Below are 19,173 nucleotides of genomic sequence, written 5' to 3'. Positions count from 1 at the left end.
TCACCTCTGTGTGCTCTCCCTGCCTCACAGAGCCCAGGCACTCCCCCTGCACCGCGAGCCCTTCCCCTGCAGCTGCAGACAGGCACACTCCCTCCCTCTTCCATAGATCCTCTTGGCTGTGGAAGACACCGTATTCGAGTCTTGCCAGATTGCATGAAACTCTCCCTTCGGCGTCGGCCGCCCTGCTGGGCTGTGCTCTCCTCAGGAGTCTCAAAAGCCCGGGACGAGGCCCCTGTGCAGGTGTGGGGAGATCCACACCACAGCCCCCTGTTAGCCACGGTTCTATTCTGCAATTTCGCTTACCTGAAGTCAACTGCAGTGCAAAAACACGAAACAAAAATGTGCACGAACAACCCATACATGTAAAATACTGTATGCAGAATATTGCTGCACCTGTCCTATTAGTCACTGTTAACCCCGACTGTGCCTAACTTATAAGTCAGCTTCACCCCAGTTTGGGTGTGCAGGGAACCCCATGGTGCAGGAGGGTCTGCACTCTCTGTGGCTCCGGGCAGGCACGGAGGGTCTGGGAACGCACCCCCCACCCCGCCCTGGGGACAAGGTGTCTACTGTGATACTTTAGGCTGAGGGCGTAGCTCCCAGCTTCACAGCCCCACCCCACCCCACCCCCCCGCCCCGGCTTCCCGACTCCACGTCCGACTCGCCGGCCGGGCTGGGGCTCTCGGCGGCCCTCCAGTCTCCTCCCCCACCTCGCCCCTGCGCCTGAGCCACACGCGTCCGTGCCGCAGTCACACTGGAGCTTCGGGTGCCGTTCCTCCGCGGGCTGTGACCTCCTGCCCCGTGTCCCAGCATGCCCTCTGCTGCTCTGCACCTGCCAAAGCTCCAACGCCCTTCCAGGCCGAGCCGCGAAACGCCGGAGCCCTCGCTGCTCCTCTCGAGCCACGTCTGAAACCGCGCTCTGGGTTGCGCTGATGCGTGTTCCTAATGAAAGCGTTTCCGGCACAGGTTTTCCCGGGCTTCTGAACAGCACAGTATCGGGGCTCAGTAAACACCAGACTGACGGGAATGGGGAACGCATGCTACACCTGCAGACAGAGAGGCACCCAGCTCATCTCCACAGGACCGGCAGGACCCAGGTCCCTCTCCTGCCCTCCCTATCCTCCAAAGAGCGAATTCTGAGCTCAGGGAAGAAGGGCAGGAGCTGCCCCTCCTCCGCCAGCCAGCATCGCCTCCCTGCTACTGAGCTGAGAGCAGCTGTGACAGGTGCACACGCTCCTTTTGCTCCACCCCCTCTCTATTCCCCCAAACACAGAGCAGCAGTTCTCCAGCTCCTGAAAGTCAGGAGTCCCCAGCACCCAGGCAACAGACACCCGGCACCTGGCGCTGGGCACACGGCTGCGGGGATGGCCCAGACCCGTGCCTCCCTCCTCAGCGCGCAGGGCCTCACCTCTGCCCCCGGGGCTGCCGTCCTGCTCCTCAGCCTGACTTTCGCCTCCTTGCACTCCTGGGCAGGTACAATTGTGAGCTTTATTCTTGGCCTCCTGGGAAGGGGGAGGGAGGGGGCCGCGGGAGGGAGGGGAGGAGGGTGAGGATTCCTTGGCCAGGGTTGGTCCTGAACAAAGCAAGGAGGAAACTGAACTTTCTTGTCTGAAGGATTAGGCACGGGCTGGGGGTGTCTCAGGCTTGCTGAAACCAAGATCAAATGCTCAACTCCCCAGCTGGGGCCAGCACAGCCACCTCCACTGGCCTTGATCACGGGCAAAGAGGGAAATGCAGCCTGCCTGCCTCGCCGGCCAGCGAGCCATCCTCTGGCTGCTGCCCCGGGTGCCCTCTCAGCCACCCAGGGCCTCCCTTACCCAAGGTCATCTGTTGCCCCTGACCTTAGTACTTCCTCTGCTACTTCACGAATCCTGCACCCCCTCCCAAACCCCAGGCATCAGAAACCCTGGGTCACTGCCCCGTTCTCTTACGAGGCCTCGCTTTCCCTGGCTGGGCCTTGCACCTGTCAGTGCAGGAACGGCTTTGCCCTTAGCTCCCCCAGTCCGCCACCCTGCCCCCTGCCAGACTCCCTGTCTCTCAAAGCCAGCCCACTGTCCCCAGGCCCGTTTGTCTCTGTCATCCTCATTGTGCCCATGGGCAGGCAGCTGGTGTGGTGGGCAGTGTGGGCACCCATGGTCCCCAAGCCTCAAGCCCGCTGCAGCTCCCTCAGTTCACCAGCTGTGTGGCCTGACCAGTGCTTCAGCTCTGTGCCCCTGCTTCCTGTCCATGACACGGGGTAACACGGTGGCGCGTTACAGGGCTGCGCACGGGGCGAGCGAGCGGAGCGGAGCTCGGCTTACGACTCCAGCTCTCCCCAAGGACAATGGCTTCATCTCTCCCTGTTTGCTTTCCCGGTGCCTTGCTTATGACAGGGGCTGATGAAAGTGACAGACTGAAGTGTGCTGAATCGGGCCGGCGCCTGGTCGCTGCGCTTGCAAGGGAAGACGGTGGCATTTAAACTCTTGTGAACGTCCACCCGGGCTACCATCCATTGAACCGTATAAAACTGCCGATACTGAACAATTTTTGACCTATAAAAACGGCAATTTTCCTGAGATGTGACCCCAAACCAGCCCCCATTAGCTGGGTTTTTCCATTGGGTGGGGCCCACTTCTACTCTAGTACAGAGAGCCGGTGAGAGTCAGGGCCAAGGAAGTTACTGAGTTATAAAGAAAATTAAAACGTGGATGACTCAATTTCTCCAAAACAAATTACGACCTAGCCCTCAGCCATTTAGTTGTAAATAATTTACAGCCCCAATCAGATCGCAGAAGGTAACTGCCACACTTCAGCAGGCCGTCGGAGGGGTCCAGGGCTTGAGCGGCATAACATTAGTCTGGCTCCGGCTGAACAAGCTTCCTGTAATCCTCTGTGACGACAGGCACCTCAGGAGGTCACACTGACCCACGGTGGCGGCGGCGGTGGTCACGGTGGGCTTGAGTTGTCAAAGCATTACTTTTTCTCTTTTTTGCATTTGCAAAGCAGACTGAGCAGACACATCGTTTTCTGGAATGTTCTTCAAAGTCATTCTCTTGGTTGTGATCTGCCAAGGTTAGCACTGGCGCTAATCCACCTCTTGCGTGGCAGCAAGGGTCCAGCTCCGTTTTGTGTTGCAACTCGGGGTCACTGCCATGTGGACACTGCGCACTTGAAAGTGGCTAATGTGACCAAGAAGCTGAACTTCTTAATTGTTTTTTAAATATGTATTTATTTATTTGAGAGGCAGAGCCACAGAGAGGGGGGAGAGAGTTCTTCCATCCAATGGCTCACATTCACTCCCCAAAAGGCTGCAACAGCTGGAGCTGAGCTGATCCAAAGCCAGGAGCCAGGAGCTTCTTCCAGGTCTCCCACGTGGGTGCAGGGGCCCAAGGACTTGGGCCATCTTCCACTGCTTTCCCAGGCCATAGCAGAGAGCTGGATCAGAAGTGGAACAGCCAGGATTCCAACAGGTACCCATGTGGGATGCTAGCACCTGTTGGAACACAACACTGGCCTCCTAAACTTAATTTAAATGTGGAACCACAGGTGGCTAGCGGCTGCTGTGGAGGACCGTGTGGGCCATCTGCACGGGCAGTGTCCTTTCTTCGAGGGTCCTCACGCCACTTCCATAACCCAACCCCACCCCTGCACTGACCGTGGTGCCTGACGGTGAAGGCCGCCCAGCTCCCTGACTTACGTCAAGAAAGACTTCAGGAGTGAGTAGGCAAATAGGCAATAGCAACCAGCAAGTGTACTGTTGAGAAAGCAAAGGCACACTCCACAGACAGGATGGGGCCTGCCTGGAGGGGAGTGGCCTCATCTCTGACCTGAGTTTTAATTCTTAGGGGAGTACACTCTAATCACAAGGAAAACACTCACAGATTTCCTGGAAGGAGGTGGAGGCCTCCTGGAATCCAGCTGCCACCCTTTAGCTCCTGCGACCCAGGATGCTTCCCGTCGTGGGACTGGCAGGTGCATCGTGAGCACGTGTTGTTAGAGCATATAATGAGCCGTGGGTCAGGCCAAGCCAGGCATAGCCCCTGAAACTGCTGTGGGCCAGGCAGGGGCTTGATCACCTTCAGATAAAGGAGAACCAAACCCACACCCTGCCGGTCTGAGATAACACGCGCTGCCCCAGGCGGCTCCAGGCGGCAGGGGCGGGCCTGCCGCTTCTGCCTCGTCTCTGTGGAGCTTGGAGTATCGCTCATCCTCTTTGAATCCTTGCTTTTGAGTCAGGGGCAGCTCTCGGGGCTGCACATTCCAGCCGTCGCCGGCCTTGCTTGTACGATGTCTCACTTGTTTGGTAACCTCCTGCCTGGGTAACGTCATCACCACCAGCAATAAAGAAACAAGGTCAGATCTGGGTGTTTGTGCAAGTTTTCCAAAGCAATCGAAGACTGTTAGGAAAAACATGTCAGACTTTTCAGGGATTGTTTTACAGACATCGTATAGCTATGCCTGTATAGAAGGAAGCTAAAACGGCGTGTTTGGAAAGCCACAGGCTCTTGATCACAGACGGATAGTGGAGTGACAGGGCAGGGCTTGTCCCCCTCTGTTCAGTCGGCCACGACGAACAGCACGGCTGGGCCGGCCAAGTCAACAGGAAGGCGCTTGCTTACCACCTGGAGGCCGCAGGGCCGAGGTCAAGGTGTCAGCAGGCCTGCTCTCTCCCGTGGCTGCCTCCCCACCGTCCTGCACCAAGTGCATGGACAGTGCCACCTCTTAGAAGGAAAACAGATTTGCTTAGGGCCTGCCCACACAATCCCATGTAACCTTAGCAACGGCTCTAAAAGTCCTGTCCCCAAACACACCTACACTGGGGCCTAGAGGGAGACGACCCAGCCCTCGACAGCAGCCAGCATTGTTCCCTAAAGCCTCGCCAGAACCCACGTGTTCACAAGGCTCACTACTGACGTCGCGAACAGGACTTTACACCGACTCTGGGAACAGCCTCGCCTACTGCCTGCGATTCTCCTGTCTTCTCTTCCAGAGGCAAGCGGCGGCAACAGCTCAGCCTGGACCACCCAGGACCCAGACCCCGGCTCCCTGGAGCAGTGCCCCAGTAAGCCTCTCCCGTCCCCGCCCTTGCCCCACAGCTGGCCCGGAGCTGGCCCGGGAACGCACGCCTCCTTGCTTTCTGCTGATGGGTGTCAGGTGACCGCTGGTTCACTCTCCAAATGACTACAACCAGGGTTGGGTCAGGCAGAAGCGACGAGCCAGGAGCTCCATCCAGGCCTCCCATGTGAGGGCAGAGGCCCAGGCACCTGGGGCATGTTCTGCCGCTTTCGCAGGCCATTAGCAGGGAGCTGGATTGGAGGTGGGACAGCTGGAACTCGAGTCAGCTCACATACAGGATGCTGGCGTCATCGGCAGCAGCTGCGCCTGCTGTGCCACAGTGCTGGCTCCTTGCAAGCCCAGTTAATAGAAAGTTTCACGTAGCCTGGCTTCCTCTGGCCTGCCCTCACTGACCGGCCAGTGGCGACACCAGGTAGAGGTTAGATTACAGTTCTGCAGTCCCACAGACCTGGGTTTGGGCTCTACTTCTGCCACCTGGAGGCCTCAGACACGCATAACAGCAGGTGCTTTATGAACGTCTGAGCCACTGGACGCCTTCAGCTGGAGAGCAGAGGCGGGGGGGGGAAAGAGGGTGGGGACCCCGCTCCGGCACTGGGGGAAGCAGGACCAGCTGATTTCACGGCCGTTCACCTCCAAGCCTCGACAGCTGTCGGAACCCAGGGCATGCTTGGCCACTGACGCAGGGACGGGCCCTTGCAGGCAGGCGACAGCCTCTGTTCTCCACGTGGAGCGGGAATAAATGTGGCTGCGCTTTGTGAGGGGTAAACACGGTAGCTCTGGTCAGCGCCCCTGGGGGGCAGCACCTGCGCCCTCATTACTAACGGTGTCCCCTGCTCCAGGGCGACCCGGGCAGCGCCGGCGTGACGCCTCCTGTCGCTCTCGCTCTCCTCCCCGCCAGGCGTGGACTTCTGCCCGCAGGCAGCCCGCTGCTGCCGTGCCGGAGTGGACGAGTACGGCTGGGTCGCGGCTGCCGTCGGCTGGAGCCTGTGGTTCCTCACGCTCATCCTGCTCTGCGTGGGCAAACTGATGAAGCTCACTCCGGAGGAACCCAAGGACTTGCGGGCGTGACACAGAACCCAAGCCCAGGGTGGCCACGGCCCCACTGTGGGTCGCGGGAGGGTGGGGTGGCAGCCGGCTCCTGCTCCTTCAGCTGCTTCTGAAAGGGGGCCGGGGAGGCCACGCCCGTGCTGCCTGCAGCCGGGGCCCAGGCGCGCCTGGGTCCCCCCTGCCCTGAGAAACCCCTCGGGGGGCCGTCGCTGCGGGAACAGCTCCCACTGCACAAGAAACAGCCTGGTCTTTCCCTCAACACACTTGAAACCGAACTCACAACCTTCTGTCCAGACAGGGGGTCCCCTCCCGTCCCTCGCTCCGTCAGTTCCGAACGTGAGCGACTCCCTTCCTAATCCAGTCCTGCTCTCGCTCTCGCTCCCTCCCCGTCACTGCCCCACGCGGCCTGACTCCTCCCCTGCCGCCAGCACCTCCTTCGCGGCCTGGCCCTCGCCCGGGGATGTCTGATTCTGGCCTCCACGCCTGCCGGCTCCTGCTCCCAGCAGGTCGTGACGTATAAACCACCCCTCCACACTCAGGACACCTGTTCTTCTCCAGACGGTTGGAGTCACGCACCCGCGCCTGCCCCAGCCCGGCCTCCGCGTCGCTTCCAGAGTGGTGTTGCTGAGCCGCCCGCCTGGGCTGGCCCTGTGGCTGCCTCCTGACCGGTGGAACACGGTGCGAGCCCCATGCAGCCCGGGCACTCCCCTCGCCTGTCCTCTCGCACACCCTTCCGGTGAGCCGGTGCTGGTCACTTCCACTCCCGGCACGCGCCAGGCCCCTTCTCTCCCCCCTGCCTTCCTCCCGCTGTGCCTACAACCGGAACAGACCCTTCCTGAGAGCCTCACCTGGGGCCCCGCTTTGCACGAGCCCTCTGCGCCCTCTGCTGCTGGACTCCCGACTCAGGAGCCCTCTGCGCCCCCTGCTGCTGGACTCCAGACTCAGTTCTCTGCCTGTGGTTTGTCCGGGGGCCTCCAACTGCACACTTCCGGTCCCATCACCCTGGATCTGCCTTTGCTCATCCTCCTCCTCCCCGGCCCAGCACGCCTGACGGATCGTTTGGTTGACGGCGAGTGGCCTCCCCGACCCCGGTGAGCAGAGGACACACAGACAGGCAGACAGACACCCCCTCCTCAGCGGCCTGTGCTCACGGTTCTCTGAGACTCTGCTCCCACAGGCCTTCGCCTGGGGCCACCCCAGCTACTGACCACTGCACAAATGGTTTCATTCCCTCTGCTCCCCGCACAAGGAGTGGACGGACAGTAAGGCAGTCGGGAACAGCTCAAGGCCACATCCTGGGGACGACCAGGGGGCGGGGACCCTGCCCAGGGAGATGTGTCTGGAGGCGAAGGATGCTGGCCCCAGGGCCACATGAAGCGTGGGGGGGCTGGGGGGCTGGGGGACGGGGGAGGGACTCAGCGGGGGGGGGGGCCTCAGGCCTCCCATGTGAGTCCCGGGCCAGCAGGAAGCACCCTTTAGTAAGCCCCTCTGAAAAATCCACACTGCACACGGGGCTGTGCGTGCACACACAAGCACACACATACACACACACTCACATACAACTTAGCACTTCATCCTGGCCATGCCCTGATAAATCCACACTGCACACACAAGCACACACACTCATATACAACTCAGCACCTTGTCCTGGCCATGCTCTGATAAACCCATACTGCACACGGTGCAATGCACACACACATGTGCACACACACAGACACATGCACACACACCCACACACCAGCACCTCGTCCTGGCCATGCTCTGATCAATCCATACTGCACACATGTGCACACACACACGCACACACACATATGCACACACACCCACACACCAGCACCTCGTCCTGGCCATGCTCTGATAAACCCATACTGCACACATGTGCACACACACAGAGACACATATGCACACACACCACACGCCCCAGCACCTCGTCCCAGCCGTACTCTGGGGCTCCCTGAACTCACTTCACTCCCTGTCACTCCCTACAGACTGGCGCTCCGGTGCCCAGTGGCCAGTCCACCCCTGCCCGACTCCAGTGGCAATGCGGGGTGACCAGAGGGTTTGGGGGGCCGGTGGTGCTGCTGGGGGGTGCAGGCTGCGGGTGAGCATGAGATGCGAGCACTTGTGGTGGTGGAGGCGGCAGCGGCCTGCACCCCCCAACAGGCTCCTGGATTTGTCGGCTTCCACCACCACCACAAGATACCTCAGCAAACGAATTTCACAAAGAGAAGAGGTTTAGTAGCCCGCAGAGAGCCTCCTGACCTCCAACCCCTCCTCACTCAAGTTCAAAATCAGGCGGCCCCGTTGGCCTGGCCTCTGAGGAGGGCGGCAGCACCGGCACCGGCTCCCATAGCAGAGCACCAGGGCGAGTCCTGGCTGCTCCACTCCGATCCAGCTCCCTGCTACTGCACCGGGAAAGCAGCAGCAGATGGCCCGTGTGCTTGGGCCCTGCACCCACCTGGGAGACCTAGAGGGAGCTCCTGGCTCCTGGCTCAGCTCCAGCTTCCGCCTGTTTGTAATTCTTCTGCCTTTCCAATAAATAAATCTTTTTAAAAAAGAAATAAAAGCCGAAACTGTTGTAAAAAGGAAATACCTGTTTTCATTGGTTGAGCAAGTGTCTTCTTTCCCAAGTTTTGCGCCGTTACAAGCGACACACGAGGACAGGGAATAAACTGCACACTGGAGATGCGCGAATGAAATGTTCCTTTGAAAACTGATTTCTAAGCTATCAAGCCATGGAAAGAGACGGCAGAAACTTCACCGCGTGTGACCAGGTGAAAGAGGACGGTCTGCAGAGGCTGTGTGCCATGGACCCCGGCCACCCCGACGTCCTCGGAAGGCATAGAGTGTGGGCAGCAGGGACACCGGCCGTCGCCAGGAGTCGGGGCAGAGCAGGGGGAGAGGGGGCAGCACCTTCCCCGCGGGGCACTGACGCTGCTCTGCAGGCCCCCGTCAGGACGGGCGCTGTCATCAGAGTCCTGTCCCAATCCACAGATCACACGTCCAACCCAGGGGTGCCGAGACACATGCTCTGCCGGCAGACGGCGGTCAGGGGACGCGGGAGAGCAGGGCAGAGGGCACACGGGAGTGACCCGCACTCTCTGCTCCCCGGTGCTGGGAACACAGACCGTTTGAAAAAACACAGTGCCTTTAAAAAGCTGACTTAAACCCGGCTGGGGAGCCCTAGTACTCACTCCGTGAAAGTGACGGCGGCACTTCAGACATGAAGGTAAACGTTCCTGAATCCCAAATCTTCAACAAGAGGCCAGTGACAGGCAGCGTGTGTGTCTCAGGCACCAGCACCCAGTGGTACTGTCTACTCACTTATCCAGTGTGTTCTCAGGATCACTTAGGACGATCACCAAGATCATCGCAAGTGACTCACGTACTAAGAGAACCACACTCAATCTGAGAATGTGCCCAACACACCACCAGTGGTAGGCCTGTCCTCCTCCTTTTTTTTTTTTTATAAGATTTATTTTTATTTATTTGAAAGAGTTACAGAGAGAGAGAGAGAGAGGTCTTCCATCTGCTGGTTCACTCCCCAAACGGCCTCAATGGCCAGAGCTGCGCTGATCTGAAGCCAGGAGCTTCTTCCAGGTCTCCCACGCAGGTGCAGGGGCCCAAGGACTTGGGCCATCTTCTGCTGCTTCCCCAGGCCACAGCAGAGAGCTGGATCAGAAGAGGAGCAGCTGGGATTAGAACCAGCGCCCATATGAGATGCCGGCATGGCGGGCAGTGGCTTTGCCTGCTGCACCTGCCCTTTTCCTCGTTCGTAGCCTTTAGCTGCCCGAGGCCCAGTTCTCCAGACATCTCCACAGAGGGTCGAGCTCAGTTCACGTCACAGGGCCATCACAGTCCCTGCGGGGTCCCTCCGTCCCCCAGTTTCCCTCTCCATTCCACTCTATGCGTCCCCGTCATCCTGCTGCCGTGCAGGGGCTCGTGTGTGACGTGGCGTCGTGGAGCTCCTGTGTCTGCAGCACACACAGCAGACAGCATCAGGCCTGCTCGCTCCGTGGTGATGCCTCTGAGACCCACTTACCTGCTGCACACAGCGTGCAGGGCTCCTGGCCGCAGCCTCAGTCTCAGGTCACTTCTCCGCTCCCTGGGAGGGAACCGGATGTCTCCAAGCCTCGCTTCCACCTCACACTGGGACAAACGCCTGCACGTGTTCCCTCCGAGGGCCGTGACCCCACTTCCCCAGATGCAGTGGCACTGGGTCCCAGGAATCACCCTTGATCGAGGATGGGATAGCCGGCTTTTAAAGCATTGGGTATTTCATGCAATTGCCCATGACATTGATTTTTTTTTTTTTTTTTTTTTTTTTTTTTTTTTTTTGACAGGCAGAGTGGACAGTGAGAGAGAGAGACAGAGAGAAAGGTCTTCCTTTGCCGTTGGTTCACCCTCCAATGGCTGCCGCGGCCGGCGCGCTGCGGCCGGCGCACCGCGCTGATCCGATGGCAGGAGCCAGGAGCCAGGTGCTTTTCCTGGTCTCCCATGGGGTGCAGGGCCCAAGCACCTGGGCCATCCTCCACTGCACTCCCTGGCCACAGCAGAGGGCTGGCCTGGAAGAGGGACAACCGGGACAGAATCCGGCGCCCCGACCGGGACTAGAACCCGGTGTGCCGGCGCCGCAAGGCGGAGGATTAGCCCAGTGAGCCGCGGCGCCGGCCCCATGACATTGATTTTTCCTGGTCTCTATCTCTGGGTCCAGGACAGACGTCATTCACAGCCGAGCTTCGCCCGAGAGGATGTGCCCGGGGCCCTGCTGTGAGAGGCAGTCCACGTCCCGACTCTGCTTCCTTGTGGACTGAGACAGCGCTGCTACTGATCGGCAGCAGATGTAGAGTTTTTCTTTCAGTGTGACTTCAAGAGATGGCTATAAATAAAATTCGAGGCAGTCTGCATTTGAGCTGAATTTAAAAATAAAATGCACTCCTCTGCTGCTCTATTCCTGGCTGCAGGGTAGACGCTTCACCTCCAGCTACGTTGGGGTCGTGCCAGGCTCGGGAGAGATGAGAAAAGGAGTTGTGCTTTCACGAGGGCTCAGCGACAGGAATTTCGGAGAGCAGAGGGGAACACGGGTGCCACCATCAGTGCCGGAAGTGACAAGGAACAAGGGCCGGCCCGCCGCTGGCCAGCACAAGGTGCGCGCGCGCCTCTCGGCGGCGTGCGGTGCCGGGAGCGCCTGTTCTATTCTACGAGACGCTCGGCGGTGCCTGCTGGGTGGGCAGGGCTTTCACAACTTCCGGTGACTTTTCACGTGGTAGCGTCACCTGCAGACGCAACGCGCGGTCCGGGAGGAAGACAGAGCCTGCCACGGTCCTTCAGTATCTTCAGCGGCAGACGGCGGCTTGGCGCTCTGGGTGGGGGCCACACGGCGGGCAGCAGAGCGCCCAACGTCCTGAGGGGATTCGCTGGGAAAACCCAGGTGTGGGGACAGGTGGGGGGGCCTGCCCGACCTGTGCGAGGGCAGCAATTTGTATGTCAGGCAAATAAGAACTCACAGATGGTCTGGTGTGACAATGTTCACCCAGATATGTTTAGCTGAACACGCACTGTCGGAGCATCAGGTTTCTCCCTGCATCTGGGGGTTTCTGTGGAGACCCAGGAGACAATGTGGCTCGGCCCACCTCACTTCAGATCAAAGACCAGAAGAAGCTGCCCCTCTCTGGGCTGGGATCTCTGCCTCTGTTCTCAGGAGGCTGCCTGGGGTAGCAGGACAGCAGGGAGTTAAGGAATTGGAGTTCAAAGGACCTCAGCGGCCGGTGTTGTGTCCGGCGGGTTAAGCCACAAATGTCAATGCCAGCGTCCCATGTCAGGTGTCCGTGTAGAGCCCGGCTACTCCGCATCTGATTCAGGTTCCTGCTAACATGCTGGGAGGCAGAAGATGGCCCGAGGGCTTGAGCTCCTGCCGCCCATGCAGGGGACCCAGATCGAGTCCCCGGCTCCTGGCTGCAGCTGCCCCAGCCTTGGCTGTCGCAGCCATTTGGGAGTGAACTGGCAAATGGAAGCTCTCTCCCTCTCGGTCACTGCTATTCTGCCTTTCAAATACATAAATGTTTAAAAGGGGGAGGAGGTTGCTGTGGCATGGCAGGTTAAAGCCCTGGCCTGCAGTGGGGGCATCCCATACGGGTGCTGGTTTTAGTCCCAGCTGCTCCACTTCCGATCCAGCTCCCTGCTGATGTACCTGAGAAGGCGCAGAGGACGGGCCAAGTGCTTGGGCCCCTGCACCCACGTGGGAGACCTGGAAGAAGCTCCTGGCTCCTGGCTTCAGCTCGGCTCAGCTCTGGCCATTGCAGCCATCTGGGGAGTGAACCAGCAGATGGAAGACCTTTCTCTCTCTCTCTCTCTCTCTCCCTCCCTCCCTCCCTCCTCTCCCCCCTCTTCCCCCCCCCCCCAACTCTTTCAAATAAATAAAATAAAATGACAAGGTGGTGGGGTGTTAGAGGCCAGTGAGTTCGTCCCGTCTTTCTCTAACACACACACCCATCCATCCAACCACACCTCAAGGAAGGTGACTTGTCTCTCATCACACTACGAGGTGGTCTCTTATACTCTATGTATATTTAAAACACCCACCCCCATCACCCATCTCTGACCTTTAGCACAATAGAGAAGAATCCAAAGGAAAAAAGTTACGAAGATGGTCTGGAAAAGTTATTGTTTTTTCCTATAATTTGCTATTCTAGAAAACACAACATATTTGGAAAAGAAACCTCAATATCAAACAATAGAGCAATGGTAAAATAATATTGCCAAGAGATATTAAACAGCTGTAAACACAATTATGAGGATTATATGGAATTTTCATCAAATCCTAAAATACTTAAAAATATATAGATACAGTTCTCATGTTGGTGAAGGTACAATGACATGTGCCCTCAAACATGGACATTTGGAGCACAAATTGGCCCAGGGTTTCTGAAAAATAGCTGATGATGGAATAAGATCCTTTAACTATTCACACATTCACCTCAGTAATTGTGTCTGCAGAAATTTGAAGACTAGGAAAACCAGATAAACGACAGAGTTGGTTTTAGTACACCATTATTTACAATTGCTAAGCATTAGAAAGAGTGGTTGACCTTAGGAGAATAATTACTACGGTAGATCCTTACAGAGAAAGGTTGATCCCTGATTCGCTGTCCTACGCTTTGTTGTGGTGCTGTCACTACTGCTGTCTCCCAGGACTTATATCATAATACATTGTAGCAACCTTTTTTTAGAGATTGAGACATAGCAATTTCTGTTCTACTGTTTGTTTTTTGAGTTTTATTTATTGGAAAGGCGGAGTGACAGGGAGAGATCTTCTAATGGACTTGGCCACTCCCCAGGGCACTCAGCCGTCAGGGCTAGAGCCGCAGCCAGGAGCCCGGAACTCCACCAGGTCTCCCACTGGGCAGAGGGTGCGTTAGCAGGAAGCCAGACCCTGGCTTTGTCTTGACTGGGCCCCACAATGCCCGCCCTCGGGTGCGTTAGCAGGAAGCCAGACCCTGGCTTTGTCTTGACTGGGCCCCACAATGCCCGCCCTCGGCTATTTCTACAGCATTCTAGCAAAACCGCGGCGCTCCACTCCATTCCTCCCCGAGTTCCTGGTTAGAATCAGCTCTTCATTTTTGGCGCTGGAAGGAATACTTTCAGTTGCAAAGCATTTGGTTTACACAGCCCGCTGGTCTTGGACACCCCGGGGGAGGCCATGTGGAGGAGGAAGAGCTACCGCCTCGGAGTTCAGTCTGAGAGGCCATGAGCTTGGAACCGGCAGGGGCCTTGTGCTGCCTGCCGGCCAGCGCCCTCTGCAAGTGGGCCTGCGTGAGTCCTATGTGAATATGGCAAACTCCAGGCAACTGCTAGAAGTCTTCAGGAAGAAGCATAAACGCTCTGAGAGAGAGGAATATAAACGCTCATGAAACCAAGCAAAGGGGAACGATGGGACTACGAAGAGGCAGCGAAGCGTAAGGACACTGAACAGGAAACAGAGACGATCCAGTAGACATCACCCTAAGCAAATAACCACTTTGAGTGTGCGTAGTCCAACACATCAATTAAAATAGTCTATCAGAAGGGATCAAAAAATCAGACCCAACGTACGTTGTTTATAAAAAGTTCACTTTAAGTATCGACACAGGTGCCGTAAAAGTGAAAGGGGGGCACACCACGCTACCCCAACCAAGCAAGCTGGAGTCGCTGGGTCAGCTTCGCACGGAGCACGGCGGAGCAAGGAGAGGGGTCAGGGCAAGGCAGCACGTTGACAGCGGTGACGGGGCCAAGCTTGTGAAGACAGAGCCGTCCCAACGTGCGCGCGCTCACAGAAGGCCCTCAAGTGCGGGCGACAAAACCCAGTTACAGCTGGGGACGCCTTCGACGCTGTCAGTGACTGGCACGCACCACGCAGAGCATCAGTAAGAACACACCGGACTGAAAGCCATCACTCACGGGTCTGGCTGACGTTTGTACCAGTTCGTCCGACAGCAGAATTGTGGGGAATCCCACAGGGACCTGAAAAAGAGTCACGGGTCACTGCTTACCTGACAAGGAGGTGGACTGTGGAAACACTCAAAACGCTGAGTTAAGAAGTACCACTGGCCACAAAATAAAAGTAAAGCGGAGTTATAAGTCAGGAGCTGGGGCAATGCCTAACGCTGCTGCATTGCTGTCCTGCCGCCGTGTCTGACCAGCCGAGATGCCGCCTCACTGCCTGGCCTGGAGTCCTTATCAGCCTGCTGCCAGACCTGACCACGAAGCCAGACCAGGCCTCTCAGCGGGGGACCTCTCCAACTTCTCGCCTGCCATCCGCCTGGAACCTTGAGCCTACTGCCCAGAGTGACAGCCTTCCCATGACTCCTGCCTGTAAGTGACTGGTCTGAGTTCTGTCCCTGCAGGGACATCGAACTCTGGACACTGGACACTCCCTGCAGGAGAAACACATTCGTGACAGTGATGCGAGCCTGGATACGTACCAAACCTATGCTGTGTATTGAATCTTTTGTTGTCCTTGTATTGTTCATTGTGCTAGTACTTAAGATTATTTTGATAGTGTTTGTTGTGACTTGTGGTATAATAATATTGATGGCCTGGCAGATAAGTGATATTGTTAAGATTGGGTAGATGTATTAAGTTACGTTAAGTAGTCAAGTGGTTAAGTAAAGTAGTTCAGGAGTTAAATAGTTAAGTCACATCAAACAGTAGTGTTGTTTATTGATAAGTGTATTAAACAGTATAGATTGATGAGTATATTGATACTGATAAGTGTGTTGACCCCAGTGAGCATGCTGAGGAGCAGTGTGATATAAAACCCCTGGTGTGCCCCGGTGTGTGAACAATAAAATTGGAAAAGACGGTCTTGAGTCCGTGTGTTCCTTTCTTCCCCGTGACTGACAGGTCGTGCGTCGCACTTGCTGCTGTTGAGTACGTGACAGTGGGCGCCCGCGACAAGAACGCACTCTTCTCGAGCTCGTAGGGAACCCCTACGAGAACAGTCCACATCCCGGCCGTAAAGCACACCTGAGGCCCACCAGAGCACGCCGAGCAGCACCACTCATCGGAGCTGTCTCAGTGCCACAGAAAGTGAGGCAGAGCTCGTCTATACACAGCACAGAACTAGACAGCTTGGCATGAAACACAGTCACGCTTATGATGCCTACTAGAAGATCACCAAGAACTTAGAAGTCTAAAGAAATAGTAACAGGGGCCAGCGCTGTGGCACAGTTGGCTAAACCTTCGCCTACTGTATCTGTTACAGTTCGAGTCCCGGCTGCTCCACTTCCGAGCCAGCTCTCTGCTATGGCCTGGGAAGGCAGTAGAAGATGGCCCAAGTCCTTGGGCCCCTGTACCCGTGTGGGAGACCCAGAGGAAGCTCCTGGCTCCTGGCTTCGGATTGGCCCAGTTCTGGCACTGCGGCCATCTGGGGAGTGAACAAGTGGATGGAAGACCTCTCTCTGTCTCTCCCTCTGTCTGTAACTCTGCCTCTCAGATAAATAAACCTTTAAAAATAGACGTGGTGCACATGCACCTGAGTCCCATCGTTTTCAGAAGCAAAGGCTGCAGGTGTTTGCACATCTGGACGGCCGTGCGTGGGGCAGCGCCCCTGTTCCTGGGAAGGGCCCTGCCCTGCTCTGCTCTCGTTCCAGGCCCTCCGCCTCCCTCCTCTGTCCTCTCCTCTCTCCACAACCTGCCCCGAGGCATGGGTCGTCCCCATCAGCACACAACATACCCCCAGCTGTTATTTTTGGACTGCTAGATGTAGCAAACAGAAATGAAGACGCCTAGGTAAATTCAGTTCCAGATAAATATCAACTAATATTTTTGTATGTGTTCATGTTGAAAGTAAAAACTTGGAAGTATCCCTTGTTTATGCCAGCTCCAGTTTAACTAGTGTGCTGTATCTCATCTGGCAACCCCATGTCACTTACCCTCCAAACCTACCTTCCAGGTCCAGCCCAGGTCTCCACCCGCTTCGGATGGAGTTGTCTGGTGCCTCCACGCCTCTCTTGCCCTTCCATGCTGGTCCCTTTCTCCAGCTCTCCACTTGACTGCTCTCGTCCAGGGCACTGATGGGCTCCGTGGTCAGCCCACAGCCTTCGGGCGGGGTAGGGGCTTTGTCTCCGGTACAGCCTGGTGTATTCCAAATGCCCAGTGCTTCCAGCGTTTCACACAGCTGGCGCGGGGTAGGTGTTTGCTTAACGGATGCGTTCATGCATCAGTAATATCGCCACGCAGCCTACCAAGTCTCCAGGGAACTTCCGTGCTGCTCTGTGGGTTAGCAACACTGAAACTGAGATCGTCTGCTTTCACGTGCAAGTAGCTCATCGGGTTCCACCTGAAGCACATCTGAGAAACGTGCATCTTCGTGTTAGGGCACTGTCAAGTGCAGGGGTATCCCTCATTGTGGCCATTTGGGGAGGGAACCAACAGATGGAAGACCTTTCCCCCTGCCCTTCAAATAAATAAATCACAAAAATTTATTTATCTATTTATTTGAGAGGCAGAGTTACAGAGAGGGAGAGACAGAGAGAGGTCTTCCATCAGCTGGTTCACTCCCCAGATGGCCACAACAGCCAGGGCTGGGCCAGGCGGAAGCCAGGAGCCTGGAGCTCCGTCAAGGCCCCAACATGGTCCAGGGCCACAGTACTTGTGCCCGCTACTGCTGCTTCCCCAGGGCATCCGTGAACAACCGGAACCTGAACGGGCATCATACGGGATCTGGCGTCACCGGTGGCAGCTTAGCCCAGTGCGTGCGGGCCGCTGTGGTCGATGTTTTAAATGTTTTAAATACCCTCGGTGGTCCTAGTGTTTACCCAGCAGCCCAGACCTCTTCCTGCAGAGTCCGACTGGCTTCCCTTCACCCTACAGGCATGTAATAGGATTTCTACAAGCTAGAAGATGGCTCGCATTTCGTGGGAAGACACGGAATTTGCTGAGTCTGTCACCATTTTCCCATCCGACACAACACTGTCTTTCTAATGCTGAGGCATCTGGAAATTCAAGAACTCCAGGAAACAAGTGTTCACCCCAACTCCAGGGTCCAGGGCCCCGTGACCTCTGCAGGCGCAGCCTAATGAGCCCGAGAGGGGCCCAGGCACAGCCTGGCCCTGCAAAAACAGTGGCGATGCCCTCCCTGGCTCATCTGTGCGGCCGCTGGAGGAATGGGGCCTCCAGGGACAGGAAGTGCCTTCCGGGGAGCTGATGTCCGTCGCCAGGAGCACGCACCGAGCCGGGCATGTTCACGGGGTCCTTCCAGGGCAGTCTGGGGGCTGCCCAGCTTTGAAGCCAAAGGCTGGACACAGTGCCACCTCCCCAACCAGGCCCGGGAGCTACAGTCCTCTGTTCCAGCCACTGATGCTGGGAAGCCCCTGTATGGTTCCACAAAATGTGCTGGGGGGTAACCAGGAAATGCCCCCCCGGGGGGGGCAGAATTGAGCACAGAGGCTGGAGCTCCCCAGACCCAGGTGCTACTTCCTCCCTGGGGTTAGGAAGTTGCTGTTGGAGACCCCCAGGGACACCCCCGGGCCCTGTCTGCAGAGCACAGCTCACAAACACTCAAGTCCTCTTGCTCCCCTGCCGTCCGTATGCTCTGAGCTCCAGCAGTTCCCCATGGGGCCAGTGGGAGAGCAAATCACCCCGACCCCTCCCGACACCAAGCAAGGCTGAGTGCGGGGCCAAGCCGCTGCCTGTGCTCTGGCGTGCCAGAGTCCCGGCTGCTCCGCTTCTGATCCAGCTCCCTGCTGCGGCCTGGGGAAGCAGCAGAGACGGCCCAGTGCTTGGGCCCCGGCACCCACGTGGGAGGCCAGAGGGAGCTCCAGGCTCCTGGCCCTGCCTGGCCCAGCCCCGGCTGCAGCAGCCACCTGGGGAGTGAACCAGTGGAGGGAAGCCCTTTGCCTCCCCCGTCAGTGCCCCTCCAACCCTCCACCACTCTGCCTGCCAAATTTTTAAAATTTAAAATAAGTAAATAAAAGACTAAGTCAGCATTTACTTTAAAAAAAATAGACCAAAATTTCCTAAAATTTCGATGCCAGTATCTCTGGCGGCAGAGCGCTAGAGTTGAAGATTTCCTTCCTGCACTTTAGCTAGTCTGCATTTTGACCAGGAAAAGTAGAACCAAAAGGCTAAAGGTAACGAGTTACTATGGGATGCTCTGATCTAAATTTTGTTAACTATGTCCTTTTTATTTACGATTTATTTTTATTTATTTGAAAAGCACAGTTAGAGAGAGGGGAGGAGAGAGAGACAGAGGCAGAGAGAGAGAGAGACAGAGACAGAGAGAGGTCTTCCATCTGCTGGTTCACTCCCCAAATGGCCACAAAGGCCAGAGCTGGGCCAGGCCAAACCGAGGAGCCAGAAGCTTCTTCCAGGTCTCCCACAGGAGTTCAGGGGCCCAAGCACTTGGGCCTTCTACTGTTGCTTTCCCAGACACAGACGCATTAGCAGGGAGCTGGATGGGAAGTGGAGCAGCCCGGACTCGAACCTGCACCCATATGGGATGCCAGCATCATAGGCGGCAGCTTTACTTGCTATGCCACAATGCCAGCCCCTGCCACATCTTTTTTTTTTTTTTTTTTTTTTTTTTGCCAA

The 19,173-nt window shown here is 56.9% G+C and overlaps 2 protein-coding genes across 3 annotated transcripts in view; one reads left to right on the top strand and one right to left on the bottom strand.

Annotated features, from left to right (window-relative positions):
• The window catches only part of ATP6V0A4 (ATPase H+ transporting V0 subunit a4), an 87,250-nt gene extending 71,825 nt beyond the window's left edge, over positions 1 to 15,425 (bottom strand). Inside the window, exon 1 of one of the 2 annotated variants that reach the window (XM_089329658.1) lies at positions 14,631 to 15,425. The gene's annotated coding sequence lies outside the window, so the exon portion shown is untranslated. Of the gene's footprint in view, positions 1 to 1,408; positions 1,499 to 14,630 lie in introns of those variants that run through there. The other variant, XM_051835637.3, reaches the window with a different exon arrangement.
• On the top strand, positions 1,245 to 7,483 carry TMEM213 (transmembrane protein 213). The gene is made up of 3 exons (XM_008251088.5): positions 1,245 to 1,473; positions 4,970 to 5,041; positions 5,954 to 7,483. Exons 1-3 carry the CDS (start codon positions 1,365 to 1,367, stop codon positions 6,121 to 6,123), a joined length of 351 nt encoding a protein of 116 aa, XP_008249310.4. The 5' UTR covers positions 1,245 to 1,364; the 3' UTR covers positions 6,124 to 7,483.
• Positions 15,426 to 19,173: the final 3,748 nt, after the last annotated feature.

The sequence above is a fragment of the Oryctolagus cuniculus genome, chromosome 3 (genome assembly GCF_051225735.1).
Source record: "Oryctolagus cuniculus isolate XC-2025 breed Fujian yellow rabbit chromosome 3, ASM5122573v1, whole genome shotgun sequence".
Taxonomy (NCBI): domain Eukaryota; kingdom Metazoa; phylum Chordata; class Mammalia; order Lagomorpha; family Leporidae; genus Oryctolagus; species Oryctolagus cuniculus.
This window is presented reverse-complemented; position numbering and strand designations above follow the sequence as displayed.

What these genes read in the sequence shown, in the direction of transcription:
- TMEM213 (XM_008251088.5), top strand. Translation starts at nt 1,365, where the DNA reads ATGGCCCAGACCCGTGCCTCCCTCCTCAGCGCGCAGGGCCTCACCTCT. An exon ending in CTCCTTGCACTCCTGGGCAG is followed by an intron (nt 1,474 to 4,969) that starts GTACAATTGTGA and finishes CTTCTCTTCCAG; the next exon opens with AGGCAAGCGGCGGCAACAGC. An exon ending in CTCCCTGGAGCAGTGCCCCA is followed by an intron (nt 5,042 to 5,953) that starts GTAAGCCTCTCC and finishes CCTCCCCGCCAG; the next exon opens with GCGTGGACTTCTGCCCGCAG.